Source organism: Hemiscyllium ocellatum (assembly GCF_020745735.1).
Source record: "Hemiscyllium ocellatum isolate sHemOce1 chromosome 27 unlocalized genomic scaffold, sHemOce1.pat.X.cur. SUPER_27_unloc_3, whole genome shotgun sequence".
Lineage (NCBI taxonomy): Eukaryota > Metazoa > Chordata > Chondrichthyes > Orectolobiformes > Hemiscylliidae > Hemiscyllium > Hemiscyllium ocellatum.
In genome coordinates, this window is record NW_026867498.1 from 978317 (window position 1) to 996497 (window position 18181).

The 18181-nt window shown below is 47.6% G+C and overlaps 1 protein-coding gene and 1 pseudogene across 1 annotated transcript in view; one reads left to right on the forward strand and one right to left on the reverse strand.

Annotated features, from left to right (window-relative positions):
* The window catches only part of LOC132808055 (zinc finger protein 850-like), a 35505-nt pseudogene extending 18656 nt beyond the window's left edge, over positions 1–16849 (forward strand).
* Positions 1–18181, reverse strand: part of LOC132808052 (zinc finger protein 850-like) — a 61181-nt gene that overhangs the window by 5113 nt on the left and 37887 nt on the right. Inside the window, exon 3 of the mRNA XM_060821963.1 lies at positions 17668–17676. Coding sequence (XP_060677946.1) covers positions 17668–17676 — 9 coding nt within the window. The remainder of the gene's footprint in view (positions 1–17667; positions 17677–18181) is intronic.

Consider the following 18181-nt stretch of genomic DNA (forward strand, 5'->3'; position numbering starts at 1 on the left):
CCTTGTTGTGGGGGCAAGGCACCGAGACCAGAACTGGAGGGCACAGGTTTAGGGTGAGAGGGGTAAAATTTCTGAGGGTCCGAAGGGGCAATCCTTTCGCACAGAGGGTGGTTATGTGTATGGAATGAGCTGCCAGAGGAAGTGGTGGAGGCTGGTACAATTACAGTATTTAAAATGCATCTGAATGCGGATATGGATAGGAAAGATTCAGAGGGGTAAGGGGCGACATGCTGACAAATGGATCACTAGATTAATTAGGACATCTGGTCAGCGTGGACCGCAGGGTCTGTTTCTGTGCTCTACAACTCTGAGTCTATCTTTAGATAGTATGGAAAATAAAGAGCATGAAAGCATGGGAAGGGTTAGAGCATGGAGACTACTGCCAATTTGTTGCAAAGGATAGTGGAAAGCTCTTATACCAATTAGCAGAGTAAGGTTGAGGCTGAAAGGTCACTATGGCAAGATGAGGTAACAGTCAGTAAAGTTAGCCTCACCTGCTAAATATGATTGACAGGACGGGAACAATAAATATTTGGGACATGACATTAAATATCTAATTAATAATGAGTAGAGTCACCCTGCTTGAGACTATTGATAATAAATATCTAATCATGACATTAGGAAAATATTAAGTAGGGTCTGGAATGCAAGACCGTTGTTGCAAAAGCTGACATTAAATCTCCAACTGTGACATTAGAATAACATTAAGTAGAATGTAGGAAAAACTGTGAGGGCACAAATAAAGAGATAATGGGAACTAACATCACTGGTTATTGTGTAGCTAGCGTGAGGAACTTTTGATTAATATAGTTGGACATGCTGATAAGCTAACAAACACACTGCTCAGCTGGAGAAAACACTGCCTCCTCTGTCCAGGAATAAACGCTGGAAAGGTTGTATTGTTCCTAGGGAGGAGGATGGTCTCCGGCTACACTCTGATATCTATCAGCTAGTAAATGGGGCAGAACTATGGAATTTAATTTCCAGGCATTCTGCGAAATTTAATAAGAGAAGGAAGGAAGTAATAAATAGTAAATCCCTACAGAGTGCTGAGGAACAAAGGGTACTTGCTGTCCAAGTTCAGAAATCCCTGAAGGTATCAGTATAGGTCAAACTGATTGAACAGCCTGCAGGTTGTGCATTTTTTGAGAAAAATAGAATGTATCTGCAAATACAAATTCACCCCCATGGATGTACGTGTTTATGTGTGTGAATGAGACAGAGTAAAGTCTATTGCGTGCTGTATATCCCGATGTCTACTTGATAACAGATGCTTTAATTCTGCTGGCGTAAATATTTTTATAAATCATAGCTGTTATAAATCATAAATCCCAGCTAGGACTACACTGTGTGTCTGGATGGTTGACAGGCTGGGGATTGTGGCTTGGGTCTTAATTGACTGAATGTTTTATTGTTCCAGAAGGTGTAGGGCTGGGGGGTCAAAGCTTCAGCAGAAATCCAGCAGAGCAGAACAGACCAATATCTTACTCTGTGGGTACAGGGACATCAGAGGACAGAGAAATCAGGACCTGAATTCAAGCTAACACCAGACTTCCCTGTGATCAGTGCTTTGATGAGCAGCGCCAAGCCTCTACCTTCACCTCGCTTCCCATTTGACTATCACCTTGATATTCAGGATCCAATCCTTGTCATCCTGAAGCCATGCCTCTGTAAGGAGTCTCAGATCATAATTATTCTCTTCAATGTGTGCAGTCAATTTTGTTACAATGCACCACACATTCAGAAACATCGTTTTTAGTTTCAAGTTTTGTGATCTTCAGAATCCGGTTTTGATTGCTGGTACATTTACTCACCTTATCCCTTTCTATCGTTCTGATGTTCATTTTCCACATCACTATATTGCTCGCTGGCCTTGATTTGGATTGGTCATGCTAAATTGTCCATAATGTACAGGCATGTGAAGGTTAGGTGGGGTAGCCATGGGAAATGCAGTGTTATAGTTTCATAGTAAAAGAAGTAGTAGTTGGCCATTTGGCCCATCGAACCTGCTCCACCGTTCATGATGATCATGGCTGATATATGCGTCATCTGAGATCCTCCTCCTCCCTGCATTGTCCCAACTACCCTTAATTCCCATACCAAGCAAATACCCATCCAACTGTGTTTTGAATATTCTTAATGAAGATGCCTCTACTGCTTCCTTGGGCAGGGAATTCCATGGATTGACTACTCTCTGGGAAAAGCAGTTCCTCCTCATCTCTGTCCTAAATCTACTCTCCTCAACTCAAGGCCTGGTCTCATCCTGGGTAGGGTAGGGCTTCATCCCCACAGTGCAATAAATTCCCACTTTCCACCAAACTCCCAGATGTACTCACTCACTCAGTTGCTGTCTCACAAACGAAATACTTCATTGTAACTTCTTTTGCTCCCAGTAAGTGCAACCCATCTTGGAAAGCTGCTCTGAAAGTCCAACCACACTTCTGCATTCACCAGAGACAATTCCAGGATAACAGCACAGAAACAGACCCTCCAGCCAAACACGTACATGCTGACCAAATATCCTAAATTAACCTGGTCTCATTTGCCCAGATATCCCTCTAATCTCTTCCTATTCATGTACCCATCAAGATGGGTTTTAAACGTTGTACCTGTTCCAGCCTCCACCACTTCCTCTGGCAGTTCGTTCCATACATGCACCACCCTCTGTGTGAAAAGGTTGTCCCTCATGTCCCTTTCCCCACTCACCTAAAATCTATGCCACTTTAGTTCTGGACTCTCCTACCCTGGGGAAAGACCTCACCCCTTATAAAGGTTAAACCTCAGTGTCCGCTGTCCAGAAAGTGAGACCTGCAGATGCTGGAATCAGAGTCTAAAAGTGTGGGGCTGAAAAAGCACAGCAGAACAGGCAGTATCGGAGGAGTGGGAGAGTCGACATTTCAGGCCCGAGCCCTTCATCAGGAATGATGCATGGATGTACAAAGGGGCCTCAGCGTCCTTCTCCACCAGTCATCAGACAAATGCACAAGCAATCAGCAAGGCAAGTGGTATATTCGGAAGATGAACTGGGATTAGCAGTGGGGATGTCATCCTGCAGTTAGGGGGTCATTGAATATATCCAAGGCTGAGTTCATCTGTTTTTTGAACAACAGTGTGTGGATTTTTATGTTGTGTGGATGAGGTGATTTTTTTTTGTTGACAGTGGTTTATGTGTTGGATGCAGGTACAATAACCACGTTTAAAGTGGAAGGCAAGAAAGTTTTAAGACCACGACAGAACAGTTAGTTAGACAGCACAGAAATGGACCCTTCAGCCCTACTATTCCATGCTGACTATGTTTCAGTGCCACTTGCCAATGTTTGGCCCATATCCCCCCGCACCTTCCCTATTCATGTACTTATCCAAATGTCTTTTAAAGGTTGCATCTGTACGTGCATCCACCACTTCCTCTGGACATTCATTCCATACATGAACCACTCTCTGTTTATGAAAACCTTTTCCAGATTCTGTCCACTTCATGGATTCATTTCCCTTTCCGTTCGGTTGGTGCAAGTCAAAAATTGAAGCCCAGAATGAAAAAAAAAATGAAAAAGGAGTTGAGAAGAGAGTGGTGTACTGACGGAGTAAGGAGGTTGCAGTCTGGAACAAACTCAATCTTCATTCAGAGAGAGGAGCAGCACCTTCCTAAGCTCGTGTTCCAGCTTCTGCATTCAGACAACAGGAAGGCTCTGATTGGCAGGAGGACCTATATCCTTCCGGTCCTCCAGGACTTCCGATTGGCCCACCCAAAGAAAGTCGCGATGCGTGCGGCGAGGAGCACGCGCAGTATGCTCTCTGGTGATGCTGCTGTTACTGACAGAATTTGTGTCCAAATGCCAAGAGAAGTAAAAAAAGGGGAGATCCACCCTTTCTTCCCCCCTGTGATATTTACCTTTCCTACACGCCCCATGACTTTATAAATCGAAATAAGGTCACCAGTCAACTTGTGGTCGTCGATAGGGCGACTAGAAGTGTACTCAGAACTCTACACATGGTCTCACCAAGATCCTGTACAACCTCAATGTGATGTCCCAATTCCTACACTGAACGGTGTGAACAATGAAGGCAAGTGTGCCAAACGCCCCCTTCACCACCCTGTCCAGCAATGATGCAACTTTCAAAGAACTACGTCCCCGATTTGGAGATGCCGGTGTTGGACTGGGGTGTACGAAGTTAAAATTCACACCACCATTGTCCCCCCCAGTCTTTCTCTCACCCCACCCTTTGCCCCCCATCCCCCGAGTCTTTTTCTCCTCGTACCATGAAATTGGTTCCGACTGTTGTCGTGGATAAAATGTAGAGAACGACCAGGAGACGCAGAGAGTTCTTCAAGAAGTAGGTCGTTTATTTGCAAACAAAAAGACCGTGACACTCGAAAAGCAGATTCTCGAATGCCCACAAACCTCAGGGTCTGTGGTTTTAAAATATCTTTTTTTTAATCATGTTTGTGTTAGCTTATCAGCATGTCCAACTATACTTATCAACGTACCTCAGCCTAGCTACACAATAAGCCAGTGATGTTAGTTCCCATTATCTCTTTAGTTGTACATTCTACTTCACGTTATTCCAATGTCTCGGTTAGAGATTTAATGTCAGCTTTTGCAACAATGGTCTTTCATTCTAGACCCTACTTAATATTTTCCTAATGTCATGATTAGATATTTATTGTCAGTAGTTTCAAGCAGGCTGACTCTACTCACTAACAATGAGATATTTAATGTCATGTCCCAAATATTTATTGTCCCAATAATGATAGTTAGCAGATGAGGCTAACTTTACTAACTGTGTTATCTCATCTTGCCATAGTGACCTTTCAGCCTCAACCTTACTCTGCTAATTGGTGTAAGAGTGTTCCACTATCCTTTGCAACTGTAGTGGACAGCGAAGAGGGTTACCTCAGATTACAACAGGATCTGGACCAGATGGGCCAATGGGCTGAGAAATGGCAGATGGAGTTTAATTCAGATAAATGCGAGGTGCTGCATTTTGGGAAAGCAAATCTTAGCAGGACTTATACACTTGATGGTGAGGTCCTAGGGAGTGTAGCTGAACAAAGAGACCTTGGAGTGCAGGTTCATAGCTCCTTGAAAGTGGAGTCACAGGTAGATAAGATAGTGAAGAAGACGTTTGGTATGCTTTCCTTTATTGGTCAGAGTATTGAGTACAGTAATTGGGAGGTCATGTTGCGGTTGTACAGGACATTGGTTAGGCCACTGTTGGAATATTGCATGCAATTCTGGCCTCCTTCCTATCGGAAAGATGTTGTGAAACGTGAAAGGGTTCGAAAAAGATTTACAAGGATGTTGCCAGTGTTGGAGGATTTGAGCTATAGGGACAGGCTGGGGCTGATTTCCTGGTGCGTTAGAGGCTTGTGGGGGGGGGGCGGGGGAGGTGACCTTATAGAGGTTTACAAAATTATGAGGGGCATGGATAGGATAAATAGGCAAAGTCTTTTCCCTGGGGTGTCCAGAACTAGAGGGCATAGGTTTAGGGTGAGAGGGGAAAAATATTAAAGAGACCTAAAGGGCAACATTTTCATGCAGAGAGTGGTACATGTATGGAATGAGCTGCCAGAGGAAATGGTGGAAGCTGGTACAATTGCAACATTTAAGAGGCATTTGGATGGGTATATGAATACGAAGGGTTTGGAGGGATATGGGCCGGGTGCTGGCAAGTGAGACTAGATTGGGTTGGGATATCTGGTCGGCATGGACGGGTTGGACCGAAGGGTGTGTTTCCATGCTGTACATCTCTCTATGACTCTATGAACTGGAAATGGTCTCCATGCTCTAACACTTCCCATGCTTTCATGCTCTTTATTTTCCATACTATCTAAAAATAGAGTCACAGAGCTGTAGAGCACAGAAACAAACCCTTCAGTCTATGTCGACCAGATGCCAGCATGTCGCCCCTTATCCCTCTGAATCTTTCCTATTCATATCCCCATCCAGATGCATTTTAAATGCTGTAATTGTACCAGCCCCCACCACGTCATCTGACAGTTCATTCCATACACATACCCCCTCTGTGCGAAAGGTTTGCCCCTTCGGACCCTCAGAAATCTTTCCCCTCTCACCCTAAACCTATGCCCTCCAGTTCTGGTCTCGGTGCCTTGCCCCCACAACAAGGGGAAACGACATACAAAAGTTGAGCAGCCAGACAAAATACAAAAGGAATAAAATATCGAGCCGCAGGAAAAAAAATTGTGGCTCTCTTTTTTCCCCTGTTGGCATTTGAACACTTAAAATCTGTCAGGAGCACCAACATCCCCATAGAGCATCCTGCGCATGTTTGCCAGTGTCAGCAACGCAGTGCGCATGCTTACCAGTGTCAGCAAAACACTGAGCATGCACATCGCTGTACGCAAAAAAGGCGCGAAACCTTCTTTTGATGGACCAATAGGCAATCTTGGAGGACCGGAAGGAGACTGGTCCTCCTGTCAATCAGAGTCAGCCCATTGTCTGAATGCGGAAGTCGGACCATGAGCTTCTCAAGCTGTAGCTCCTGATCCTCTCTCTCTGAATAAAGATAGAGCTTTACCCAGACTGCACATTTCTTCCTCTGTTCCAGATCTGTGAGTACGGCACTATTTTGCTCCCATTCCATGTCTTTTTCATTCTGGGGTTCAGTTGTTGACTTGAAGCAACTGAAAGAAAAGAGAGTGAATCCGGAAGGGGACAGACTCTGGAAACGCTGGTCCAGGTCTGTGTCTCAATTTACAAAATAGACAGGAGGTGGAGAAGTCGACGTTTCAGGTGTAACCCTTCCTCGGGGCTGGGGCCGGGGCTGGCTGGAGAAGCTGCAGATGAAGGGGGTGGGAGTGAAGTGGAGATAGGTCAAGACAGGTAGAGGCTACGACCTGGTTGGTCAATGGGAGGAATGCATGGGGTTGCTGGCAAAGAACAAGGAGGGAGGTTTTTTTGAAATTGGAAAACTCAACGTTGAGTCCTTCAGGCTGTAGGCTGCCTGGAAGATGAGGTGTGATCCCTTCAATTTGCAGTTAGGTTCGTTGTGGCAATGGAGGAGGCCAAAGATGGTCATGTCAGAAAAGGGAATTGTAATGGGTGGTGACTGGGAGGTCCGGTCGGCTCTGTGGACCCAGCTGTGATGCTCAGTGAACCGTTCCCCAAGTTTGCGCTCGCTCTCCCCGATATAGAGAGGACCACAATTGGCAAACACAGGACCACGATATGAAATTATAGCTTTGGCTGTGGCAAAGAAAAACAGAAAGGAGGTGCATTGTTTAAATGGAGATGTATTTGAATGTGGAGAAAGTGAGAACTGCAGATGCTGGAGATCAGGCTCAAACATTGTGGTACTGGAAGAGCACGGTAGGTTAGGCAGCATCTTAGGAGCAGGAGTGTTGACGTTTTGGGCACGAGCCCTTCATCTAGATTGATGTGTGGATGGGCAAAGAGGCCTCAGTGTCCTCCTACTCCAGTCACTGCCAGTTGTCAGACAGATGTAGGAAGCAATCGGCAAGGCAAGCGTTATATTAGCAAGAGGAATTGAGTTCACAAGTGGGATGTCTTCCTGCAGTTAGGGTGTCATTGAGTATATTCAAGGCTGAGTTCATCTGATTTTTTAACAAAGAAGTGGATGTTTGTGGGGGAAGGCGAGAACATGGTTTAAGACCAGTATAGAATGGTTCCAGAGTCATACAGCACAGAAACAGACCCTTTAGTCCAACCTGTCATAGAGATATACAACATGGAAACAGACCATTTGGTCCAACTCATCCATGGTGGGACCAACAATCTGGTCCCACCTGTCAGCACCTGGCCCACATCCCTCAAAATCCTTCCCATTCATATACCCATCCAGATGCCTTTTAAATATTGCAATTGTACTAACCTCCACCTCTGACAGCTCATTCCAAACATGTACCACCCTCGGTGTGAAAAGGTTGCTCCTCAGATCTCTTTTGTATCTTTCCCCCCTCACCCTAAACCTATGCCGTCTAGTTCTGGACCCACCCCCTCCTGGGAAAAGACCTTGGCTATTTATCCTATTCATGCCCTTCATAATTTTGTAAACCTCTATAAGGTTACTCCTTAGTCTCCAACGCTCCAGGGAAAACAGCCCTAGCCTCCAAACAGAACAAATCCTCCAACCCTGGCAACATCCTTGTAAATTTTTCTGAACCCTTTCAAGTTTCACAACATCTTACTGATAGTAAGGAAACCAGAATTGCACACAATATTCCAAATGTGGCCTAACAATGTCCTGTACAGCCACAACATAACTTCCCAAATCCTATACTCAGAGGATTGGGCAAGTTTTGAAAACCTACAAAAGACAACTGGGAAAGAATGGAGGACAAACTAAACCTTTGAGGGTCAGCTTGGAGGCATCAAGGTCTCAGGACAGGGGGTGGGGATGATCCCAGCTATGGGCCACATGCCAGCAAATGGGACTAGATTAATTTAGGATATCTGGTCAGTACAATTGTGTTGGACAGAAGGGTCTGCTTCTGTTCTATGTATCTCTATAACTCTGGCGTTTGCCAGAGTCAGGAGGTTGACTTTCTCTCTACTTTCAATGTTAATGCCTTGACGTCTCATTTTGCTCCCACCTTCCTGGGGTCGTTAACTATTTTGTCTCTGGTCCTTCCTCAAGAAGCTGCGTGGCAGGTTCACCCTGAATTGACACTTTCTTTTTGCTTCCCAAAATCAGACCTGCTCACTCTCAGCAGTATCCCAGTATTGTGAAAGATATTAGCTTTCAGGCGGAGGTATCCAAAGTTCAGAGACACGGCAGTCTTGATGTTTTTGCTTTTCTGTCCCGTAAGATCCTGAATCAGCACCTTCAGGAGAATTAGTTTGAGCCGAGTGAGAACAGAGGGGGAGAGAGAGTGGGATCTGCTTTCAATTTTGTGGAATAACAAAAGAAAAGAATATTCCACAGAAAGTAGAATTGCTTGTTCTGAATTTCTACCCTGCACTAATGACCTTTGTAATCTCTTTTTACAGAGCACAGTAGCGCCTCGACATACGAACAAACCTGTTCATGTACAAATCGGTTTACGAACAGGATTGTACGAAAATTTTGCTTCAATGTACATACGAAATTCAAGGTACGAACAGAAAAGCTCTCGGGCCCCGCGTGATCTCATTCAGTTCATCTTTGGCGTGTGCGCTGTGAACAGCCGTCCAACCATCCTTACGCTATCTGAACAATGGGAAAAGGACTCAGCATTTATATATTGATGAATTTATATATTGATGAACTGAAACCTGCAACCCATTCTAAAAGATGAAGGATTCAGCAGCGATCCAGGTTTGTTCCAAATATTGCGTCGGTTGCATGACGCTGTGATCTGTTGCTATTAATTCTGTGTCTTATGATCCTGCAGCACAGCTCCCGGCAGAAGGAGCAGCGCTGCAGAAGCTAGTGCTTCCAAATACACCTGGGGGGCGGGGTTTACCAGGAGGGGCGGGGTTTAGTCTGGGGGCGGGTTTTAGCGGGAGGGCGGTGCTCATGGGCGGGGCGTGTCTCGGGAGAGGGTCGCGCGCTAGTGGGCGGGACGAGGCTCAGCGGGCGATGCGGCGCGTTGAGCCTGAGCCGCGCGGTTGCTCGTGGGGGAAGGGGGCATGGTTTTGATTCACGCGGGGACCAAGGGAAGGGGTGGGTTTTCGTGCGCGACGGGGTGTGGTTCCAAGAGGCGGGTCTTTGTCTCGAAGGGGCAGGGTTTACGAGTTGCGTTCGAAAGGGGCGAGGTTTTACGTGCTGCATCCGGAAAGGGCGGGGTTTACTGTCAGCGTTCGGAAGGGGCGGGGTTTACGGGCTGCCTTCGGAAGGGGCGGGGTTTACGAGCTGCGTTCGGGAGGGGCGAGGTTCCCTGCGTTCGGAAGGGGCGGGGTCTACGTGCTTTGTTCGGAAGGGGCGGGGTTTACGTGTCGATTTGGCGTCGGAGGGGGCGGGGCCGAGGCCGTCCCGAAGACGGAAGTATGTCCGCGGCCTATTGCTTCCGATGGAGTCTCGGCTGCAGCAAGTAAGGTAAAGCTTTATCAATATTTCCTTTTACAGAGTTTGTATTTAATAACCAGTAATGGCTACTCAATATCATCATAAAGTCCCAAAATGCCATTCATTTCAATCCATTGCAGATAAACACTAAGAGTTAATTTTCTACGGGATTCAACAGCCTCAGCACTAAAATGGTCTCACAAGGGAACGGCTGTGAATGTAATCACTTGGTGTCCTGTTCACACAGATTCACCGATGCTGAGGCAAACCTTCTTAATTGCCTTACAGCATCCTGTTATCACTTGGTGAGCCCAGGTGTCCCTATCTTTAAGTTCTCTCCTCTTTCTCAGCCTTCCTGCCTGTTTATTTTCTAGTGCAGTAAATGTATTCAATAATTCAGCATTACCTTTTAGTCTGAATGTTTAATGACAAGTTTTAAGGCTGTAGACTTTATCACCCAGATGCCCACACCCTCATTCCTCCCTTTGATTGCACCGTGATCACTGAAAGAGAAGGCTAGTCCAAACGAATGCCCTTCAAGGTGGTCCAGCCATCAACATCCTGTAGAGCGGCACCACCATCTTCGCAACTCATCTGGTCATATTTATCATCGCCATCGACACGTGGGTGAGCCATCGGATCGCAAAAGGAGCATCTTCTGGGGCAAATCTATATCTCTAAGGGACCTCATAAGCCGAGCAATTAAATACCTAACAATACCAATACCGACAAACATAAATATCGAAATTGATATGTCAATTGTACCATCAGCCCGACCTGCAGTTTCCCCAACTGGTCCCTTCAGTCATTCTGTCAAGGAATACCTGGATCTCTTCTTGTATCTTAGTAATATTGCCAGTGAGATCGGGAATGCCCATAGTGCATTTATCTTGGACAGTGGTGCAGACCTCACCCTCCTGGGCGAGTATATTGTCTAGGCCAAACCGATTCTGCATAGAGTAAAGACACAGGTCTGATAATCCCAGGTTACTCTGTTCCAGAGCCTCTTTAGTCTTATTTCCTCGAATGGTCAGGCCACAAATGAGGGAATTGCGGTTCTTTTGACTTGTCACCCCTGCCAATCCTTCCAACCTCAGGGTACTCTGGATTCCCCAGCCTATTGGGTGTCCTGTATTGTCACCCAGTCCATTGTGATCCTTCCAGTTGGAGTAAAGTTGGCTGAGACCGACCGCTGCATTCTCCTCAGATGGAGGTTCCATCGACTTGTCCACTGACCAGGACAAGGTACTGTTGTGGGAACAAGGGCTCCGATATTGATGCGATGAGGGACATCTTTGCCATCCATGACAAGGAAATTGGTAGCTTTACCTCAGCTGAAGAAATAATAGTCTGATTTGGGGTAGATTAGGGAGAGTTTGTCAAAATAGGTTACTGAAATGTTACAGCAGGGGGTCTGGTCAGATATACAGGAGCAAAGGGTCGATGTTTTGCAAGAGGATTCGCTTGAGCGCTGTAAAAAAATGGGCCAAGTGATTCGAGCACCCGCACTGTATAGGAGACAATGGTCCTCAGAATGCAGTTCCCATTGGGCTCTCCCTTAGCTCTATTGTACATGGTCTTGGTGACAATATCAGATTCTGAAAAGAGAAAAGGCCTATAAATGCACAAGGGAAGGGTTCCGTTCCAGGTTCATGTACCGCATAAGGCCTGCTGTACCCCAGCCAGTGTTACACCAGCTGGTTGTATACACAGACCGGAGGTATTGGAACGTGATATTTCACTTTGCAGGGTCGGCAGCAGGAAGACTGATGAATAGTATGGAATCGGGGACTGGGGACTGGGCAAGTAAGTCATCTCCTGATAGAGAGGAGTAACATACTACTGCCTCTGGGGTGAAGAGCGTTCTGTGGGCCTGTATTAATAAGTTGTTTCCGGATTGTGGAGTTTCCCCTATCAAGCTTCCCTTTTCTCGAGTCGGCCCGTACTGCAAAAAGGGATGGTGTTCCCAGGCATCCTTAAAATATTTACCATAATAACGGGGTTGACCATTTTTATCCTCACTAGGCTTGCATCTGCAGGTAAAATCAAAAAACCATGGTAACGACATGGTAACTCCCACTGATTTCTACTGTCCAGATGGACCATCTGGTCTTTCTGATGTAAGAGTCCATTGCAATAATCAATCTTCATCACGTCCCACACGTCAAAGGCGTCTGGTCCGGTGCACTGGACCACATCTCCTCAGCATGGGTGGTGGATAATCTCTGATCATTCCTGGTCACAGCTGCAAATGTGTTGCTGGTCAAAGCACAGCAGGTTAGGCAGCATCTCAGGAATAGAGAATTCGACGTTTCGAGCATAAGCCCTTCATCAGGAATAAGAGAGAGAGAGCCAAGCCGGCTGAGATAAAAGGTAGGGAGGAGGGACTAGGGGGAGGGGCGATGGAGGTGGGATAGGTGGAAGGAGGTCCTGGGGGGTGCAGTGAGGGAGGGACTCACTGAAATCCTTGTAGAGGGAGGAAGAGAGCTTCTTCAAGGAAGGCATCCTTGTAAGAGGATTCGCAGTAGGTTAAAATCTTCGAGTAAAAAATGAGGTCTGCAGATGCTGGAGATCACAGCTGCAAATGTGTTGCTGGTCAAAGCATAGCAGGTTAGGCAGCATCTCAGGAATAGAGAATTCGACGTTTCGAGCATAAGCCCTTCATCAGGAATAAGAGAGAGAGAGCCAAGCCGGCTGAGATAAAAGGTAGGGAGGAGGGACTAGGGGGAGGGGCGATGGAGGTGGGATAGGTGGAAGGAGGTCCTGGGGGGTGCAGTGAGGAGGGACTCACTGAAATCCTTGTAGAGGGAGGAAGAGAGCTTCTTCAAGGAAGGCATCCTGGTCACATCCATACTTGGTGGCTTTCCCCATCAGGATGTTGTATGTGATCAGAAAGGTGAGGAGATAGGCGATCCCCCCCCCCCATGTCCCTCCTCTTAGTTCAAGTATCTGTAATAAGATTAACATTAGAACAACAGCAAAATTCAAAAACCCAACTGGACAGTGTTCCAATCCTTTTGTTGGGATTCCAGTATTCTCTCCTCCTCTTCCCCACTTTTGATTGGTGCGGTCAATCAATTTACAATGGTGCAGTTGGACCCAAGCTGAGTGCCCAGCGACTTTGACCACCGTAGGGATGGGAAGTAAAACCTGGAAGGGGCCATCACAGCGAGGTTGGAGACCTTTGCAAGTCCAGGTCTTGACGAGTACCAACGAACCAGGCTCTACCCGTGACGAGGCTGAAAGGGAGGGAACATCGCTGTAGGCCGCACGATCCTGGGAGTGATAGGCACGCATAACACTAGTTAGAGCAAGAACATAACCAACCATTGCTTCGGTCATGTGGTGGAGGTGGACTGAGAAGGGAGCCGAATCGTTCCAAGGGGTACGGAGGGGGTGACCAGAGAGATTCACAGCTGGAGATAGTCGTATCTTGCCCACAGACATGGATCGCATCTGGAATGAGGCCACAGGGATTAGCATAACCAGGAGAGGCCAGACTCAGCCATTAATTTGGCAAGTTTAGTCTTGAGTCTGGTTAAAACATTCACCAAGGCCGGCCACCTGAGGATGATAAGCACCATGCAGTTGCCGACAAATACAAAGCTGGGAACAGAGTTCTCCGTTAATATTACCTACAAAGTGTGGTCCATTGTCCGAGCTAATGCACGCAGGTATACTGAAGGAATTATTTCCTTAAACAAATTTTGCACCACAAACTCGGCAGTAGCGTTAGGAAGAGGGTAGGCTTCAATCCACTTAGAAAAGACATCAACAATAAGCAAAACATATTTACAGCAACTCAACTCATTTCTACAACTCAATGAAGTCCAGTTGAAGTGTCTCCAAGGGACCCTCCAGCAAGGGAGTTCTCGTAGAGATACTTGAATTAAGAGGTGGGGGATCACCTACCCACTGACCTGTATGATCACGTACAACATCCTGATCGGGAAAGCCACTGACTGAGTATCGATGCGATCTGGAACGATCTGAGATTATCCTGATGTCATCTGGCGCACCAGACCAGACACTTTCAACGTGGCGTCGCTTGAGCGATGGCGTGAGCTGCCAGAGGAAGTGGTGGGTGCTGGTACGATGATATGTCAAAACGCTCCTGGACAGGCATCTGAATATGAAGGGTTCATATGGGTCAGGGCCAAGTGATGGCAAATGCAACTGGAGTCATCGAGATGTACAGCACAGAAACAGACCCTTCGGTCCAACTCGTCCTTGCTGACAAGATAGCCAACCCAATTTAGTCCCAGCTGCCAGCACCCAGCCCATATAGGGGCCAAGTGATGGCAAACGTGACTAGATTAATTTCAGATATCTGGGCAGGTTGGGCCAATGGGTCTGTTTCCGTGCTGTGAGATTCTAATTCAGTGAAAGCAGAAGTGTGGTTGTGAAGGCTGGACTTTCAGGGCATGTTTTGCCCTGACTGGGAGCAGAAGAGTTTGACTGAAGTGTGTCGGTGTTAATGCCTTGATGTCTCATTTTGCTCCCACCTTCCCGGAGTCGTTAACCATTTTGTGTCTGATCCTTCCTCAAGAAGCTGCATTGCAGGTTCACCCTGAATTGGCACTTTGTTTTGCTTCCCAAAATCAGACCTGCTCACTCTCAGCAGGATCCCAGTGTTGGGAAAGATATTAACTTTCAGGTGGAGGCATCCAAAATTCAGAGAGATGTCAGTATTTATGTTTTTGCCTTTTCTGTCCCTGTAAGATCCTGAATCAGCACCTTCAGGGGAATTAGTTAGAGCGGAGTGAGAACAGAGGGGAAGGGAGAGTGGGATGGTGCTTTCAATTTTGTGGAACAGCAAATGAATATTCCACAGAAAGTAGAATTGCTTGTTCTGAATTTCTACCCTGCACTGATAGTGATGACTTTTGTAATCTCTTTTTGCAGAGTATTTGAAAATCTGAAGACTGAAGTTTCAAAATCAACGGATAAAGGGCTTATGCCCGCAACATTGACTCTCCTGCTCCTCGGATGCTGCCTGACCTGCTGTGCTTTTCCAGTGCCAAATGTTTCGACTGACTGTCCAGCGTCAGCAGTCCTCACTTTGATGTCAGTGTCTGACAGTCACTCAATCCATCGGGACAGCAGCTGTTTTTGACTGTGATTTCTGTGAGAGGGATCAACGCTTTTTGGTTCCTGTTTGAGGACATTTTCAGCATCAGTGGGACTGGACGAGAGACCCCACTGTTGGAGCGCACTGTGTGTGGAGCCTGAAACAGTTATACGGCCTGGCAAGGGGATTTCACGGCAGGGAGGGGTTCTACACGTGTTTGTGTGCAGCTGAAGCTGTGGCCATGGAGAAATCTGAGGAATCCTGCCGCGTGGAGAAACCGTGGAAGTGTGGGGACTGTGGGAAAGGCTTCCGTTTCCTGTCTACCCTGGAGATTCATCGGCGCAGTCACACCGGGGAGAGGCCATTCCCCTGCACTGACTGCGGGGAGGCCTTCAGGTATTCCTCCCACCTGCTGGCCCACCAGCGGGGCCACATGGGGGACAGGCCCTTCAGTTGCCCTGAGTGCGGGAAGGCCTTCAGCAATTCCTCCGCCCTGCTGACCCACCAGCATGTCCACACGGGGGAGAGGCCATTCACCTGCTCTCAGTGCGGGAAGGGCTTCACCTGTTCCTCCAACCTCCTGACCCACCAGCGGGTCCACACTGGGGAGAGGCCCTTCAGCTGCCCAGAGTGCGGAAAGGCCTTTACCCAGGCCTCCATCCTGCTGAGGCACCAGCTTGTCCACACGGGGGAAAGACCCTTCAGCTGCCCTGAGTGTAGGAAGGCCTTCAGCGATTCCACCACCCTGCGGAGTCACCGTCACGTCCACACCGGGGAGAGGCCGTTCACCTGCTCTCAGTGTGGGAAGGGCTTCATCTGCTCCTCCAACCTGCGGAGACAGCAGCGTGTCCACACGGGGGAGAGACCGTACACCTGCCCTCAGTGCGGGAAGGGCCTCACCTGCTCCTCCAACCTGCGGAGACACCAGCGGATCCACACGGGGAGAGGCCGTTCACCTGCTCTCAGTGCGGGAAGGGCTTCAGGTATTCCTCCGACCTGCTGACCCACCGGAGGGTCCATACCGGGGAGAGGCCGTTCACCTGCGCTCAGTGCGGGAAGGGCTACACTTGCTCCTCCGACCTGCTGACCCACCGCGGGTCCACGCGGGGGAGAGACCGCACACCTGCTCTCAGTGCGGGAAGGCCTTTACCCAGGTCTCCACCCTGCTGAGGCACCAGCGTGTCCACACCAGGGAGAGGCCCTTCAGCTGCCCCGGAAGTGGGAAGGCCTTCAGCACTTCCTCCGACCTGCTGACCCACCGGCGGATCCACACCGGGGAGAGGCCGTACATCTGCTCTCAGTGCGGGAAGGGCTTCACCTGCTCCTCCCACCTGCGGAAGCATCAGCGAGTTCACGTGCCATCGCAGGGGGATTGAAGGAGTGACGGCCGAGTGCCATTATCGATTGGAATATCAACCCAGTTCCGGGGACTCCCGGGTTTGAATCCCGCCACGACAGATGGCAGAATTGGTATACGGTCAGAAATGTGGAGTTTGGAATCTAACAATGAGATCATTTCAGGGAGGGGATGGTAGGGGGAGAAAGCCCCCATCTGATTCCCTCTCTCCCTTGTTGGGGAAGGGAACTGCTATTGTGGGAGAGGATTCACTCAGTTGTTCCAGCTGCATCCTTTACCCGGTCTGGCCTACACGTGACTCCAGACCCACAGCAGTCTGGTTGACTCTACACTGCCCTCCCCCCACTGGCAAAGGAGCGGGGAGAAACTTACTTGGAGACAGGGTATGGGTTGAAATTGCTGAGTGAGGCAATACTTCCTCCGGGTTACGGCTGTACCAAGGATCCAATTACAAAGGGACAACTTGGTGCTGGCCAATAGTAAAGACAGTGAGGGGGGTGGGGATGGGGCCAGGGGAGGTGTGGTGTGTGCACTTTCACCTTGAGCTGTTCAAAAAGCAACTACTTTTTCTCTGCCTTTTTGCTGGGGGGATCTGAAGCTGTAATGAAGTTGGGTTGCAATAAAGGTTACCTGAACTTACCACCGGGCTCAGACTCTCATTGAAAGCTTTGAGCTCCAAGAGGTTTTTGTTTTAAAGCTGCTCATTTCTTTCAGCCTCCTGCACTAAGTTTAGAACATAGAACAATCCAGCACAGAACAGGCCCTTCGGCCCTCGATGTTGCGCCGACCTCTGAACTATTCTCAGCTCGTCCCCCTACACTATCCCAAAATCATCCATGCACTTATCTAAGGATTGTTTAAATCTCCCTAACGTGGCTGAGTTGACTACCTTAGCAGGTAGGGCATTCCACGCCCTTACCACTCTCTGTGTAAAGACCTTGCCTCTGACATCTGTCTTAAAGCTATCACTCCTCAATTTGTAGTTATTCAAGAGAGGGCATAAGGGCACAACATTTGCAATCCTCTAGTCCTCAGGTACTAAACCCGTAGACAATGACGACTCAAATATCAAAGCCAAAGGCTCTGCTATCTCCTCCCTAGCTTCCCAGAGAATCCTCGGATAAATCCCATCCAGCCCAGGGGACTTGTCTACTTTCACTCCTTCTCGAATTGATAACACCTGTGTGTAACTAACCTCGATCCTATTGAGTCTAATATCTCGTACCTCATTCTTTTCCTGAGTGAACACCGATGAGAAATGTTCATTTAGCACCTCTCCGATCTCTACAGTGTCCACACTCCACTTCCTGCTTCTGTCTTTGACTGGCCCTATTCCTACCCTAATCAACCTTTTATTCCTCACATGCCTATGGGAAGCTTTAGGGTTCTCCTTTATTCTATTTGCCTAAGACTGTTCGTGTCCTCTCTTTGCTCCTCTTAACTCTCTCTTTAAATCCTTCCCAGCTGATCTGTAATTCTCTATCGCCTCATCTGTACCATCTTGCCTCATGGAACAGCATCATAAGACACAGAACTTATATCAAAAGATCAGTGTCATGCAACTGATAGAATATATTGAACAAACTTAGATAGTCTTCATCTCTTAGAATGGGTGCGGGCTTTGGTTCATTAATATGTAACAATGTTCTTGAGATGACTTAAGGTTTTATTTAAAAAAAAGGCATCTCCGCTCAGACAATGCATTAAAGGTGTGAGATTTGAGTCTGTCAGTATTCCAATCTTGAATCAGACTGGTTCTGTTTCCAAAGTCGGAATTTGTAAAATGT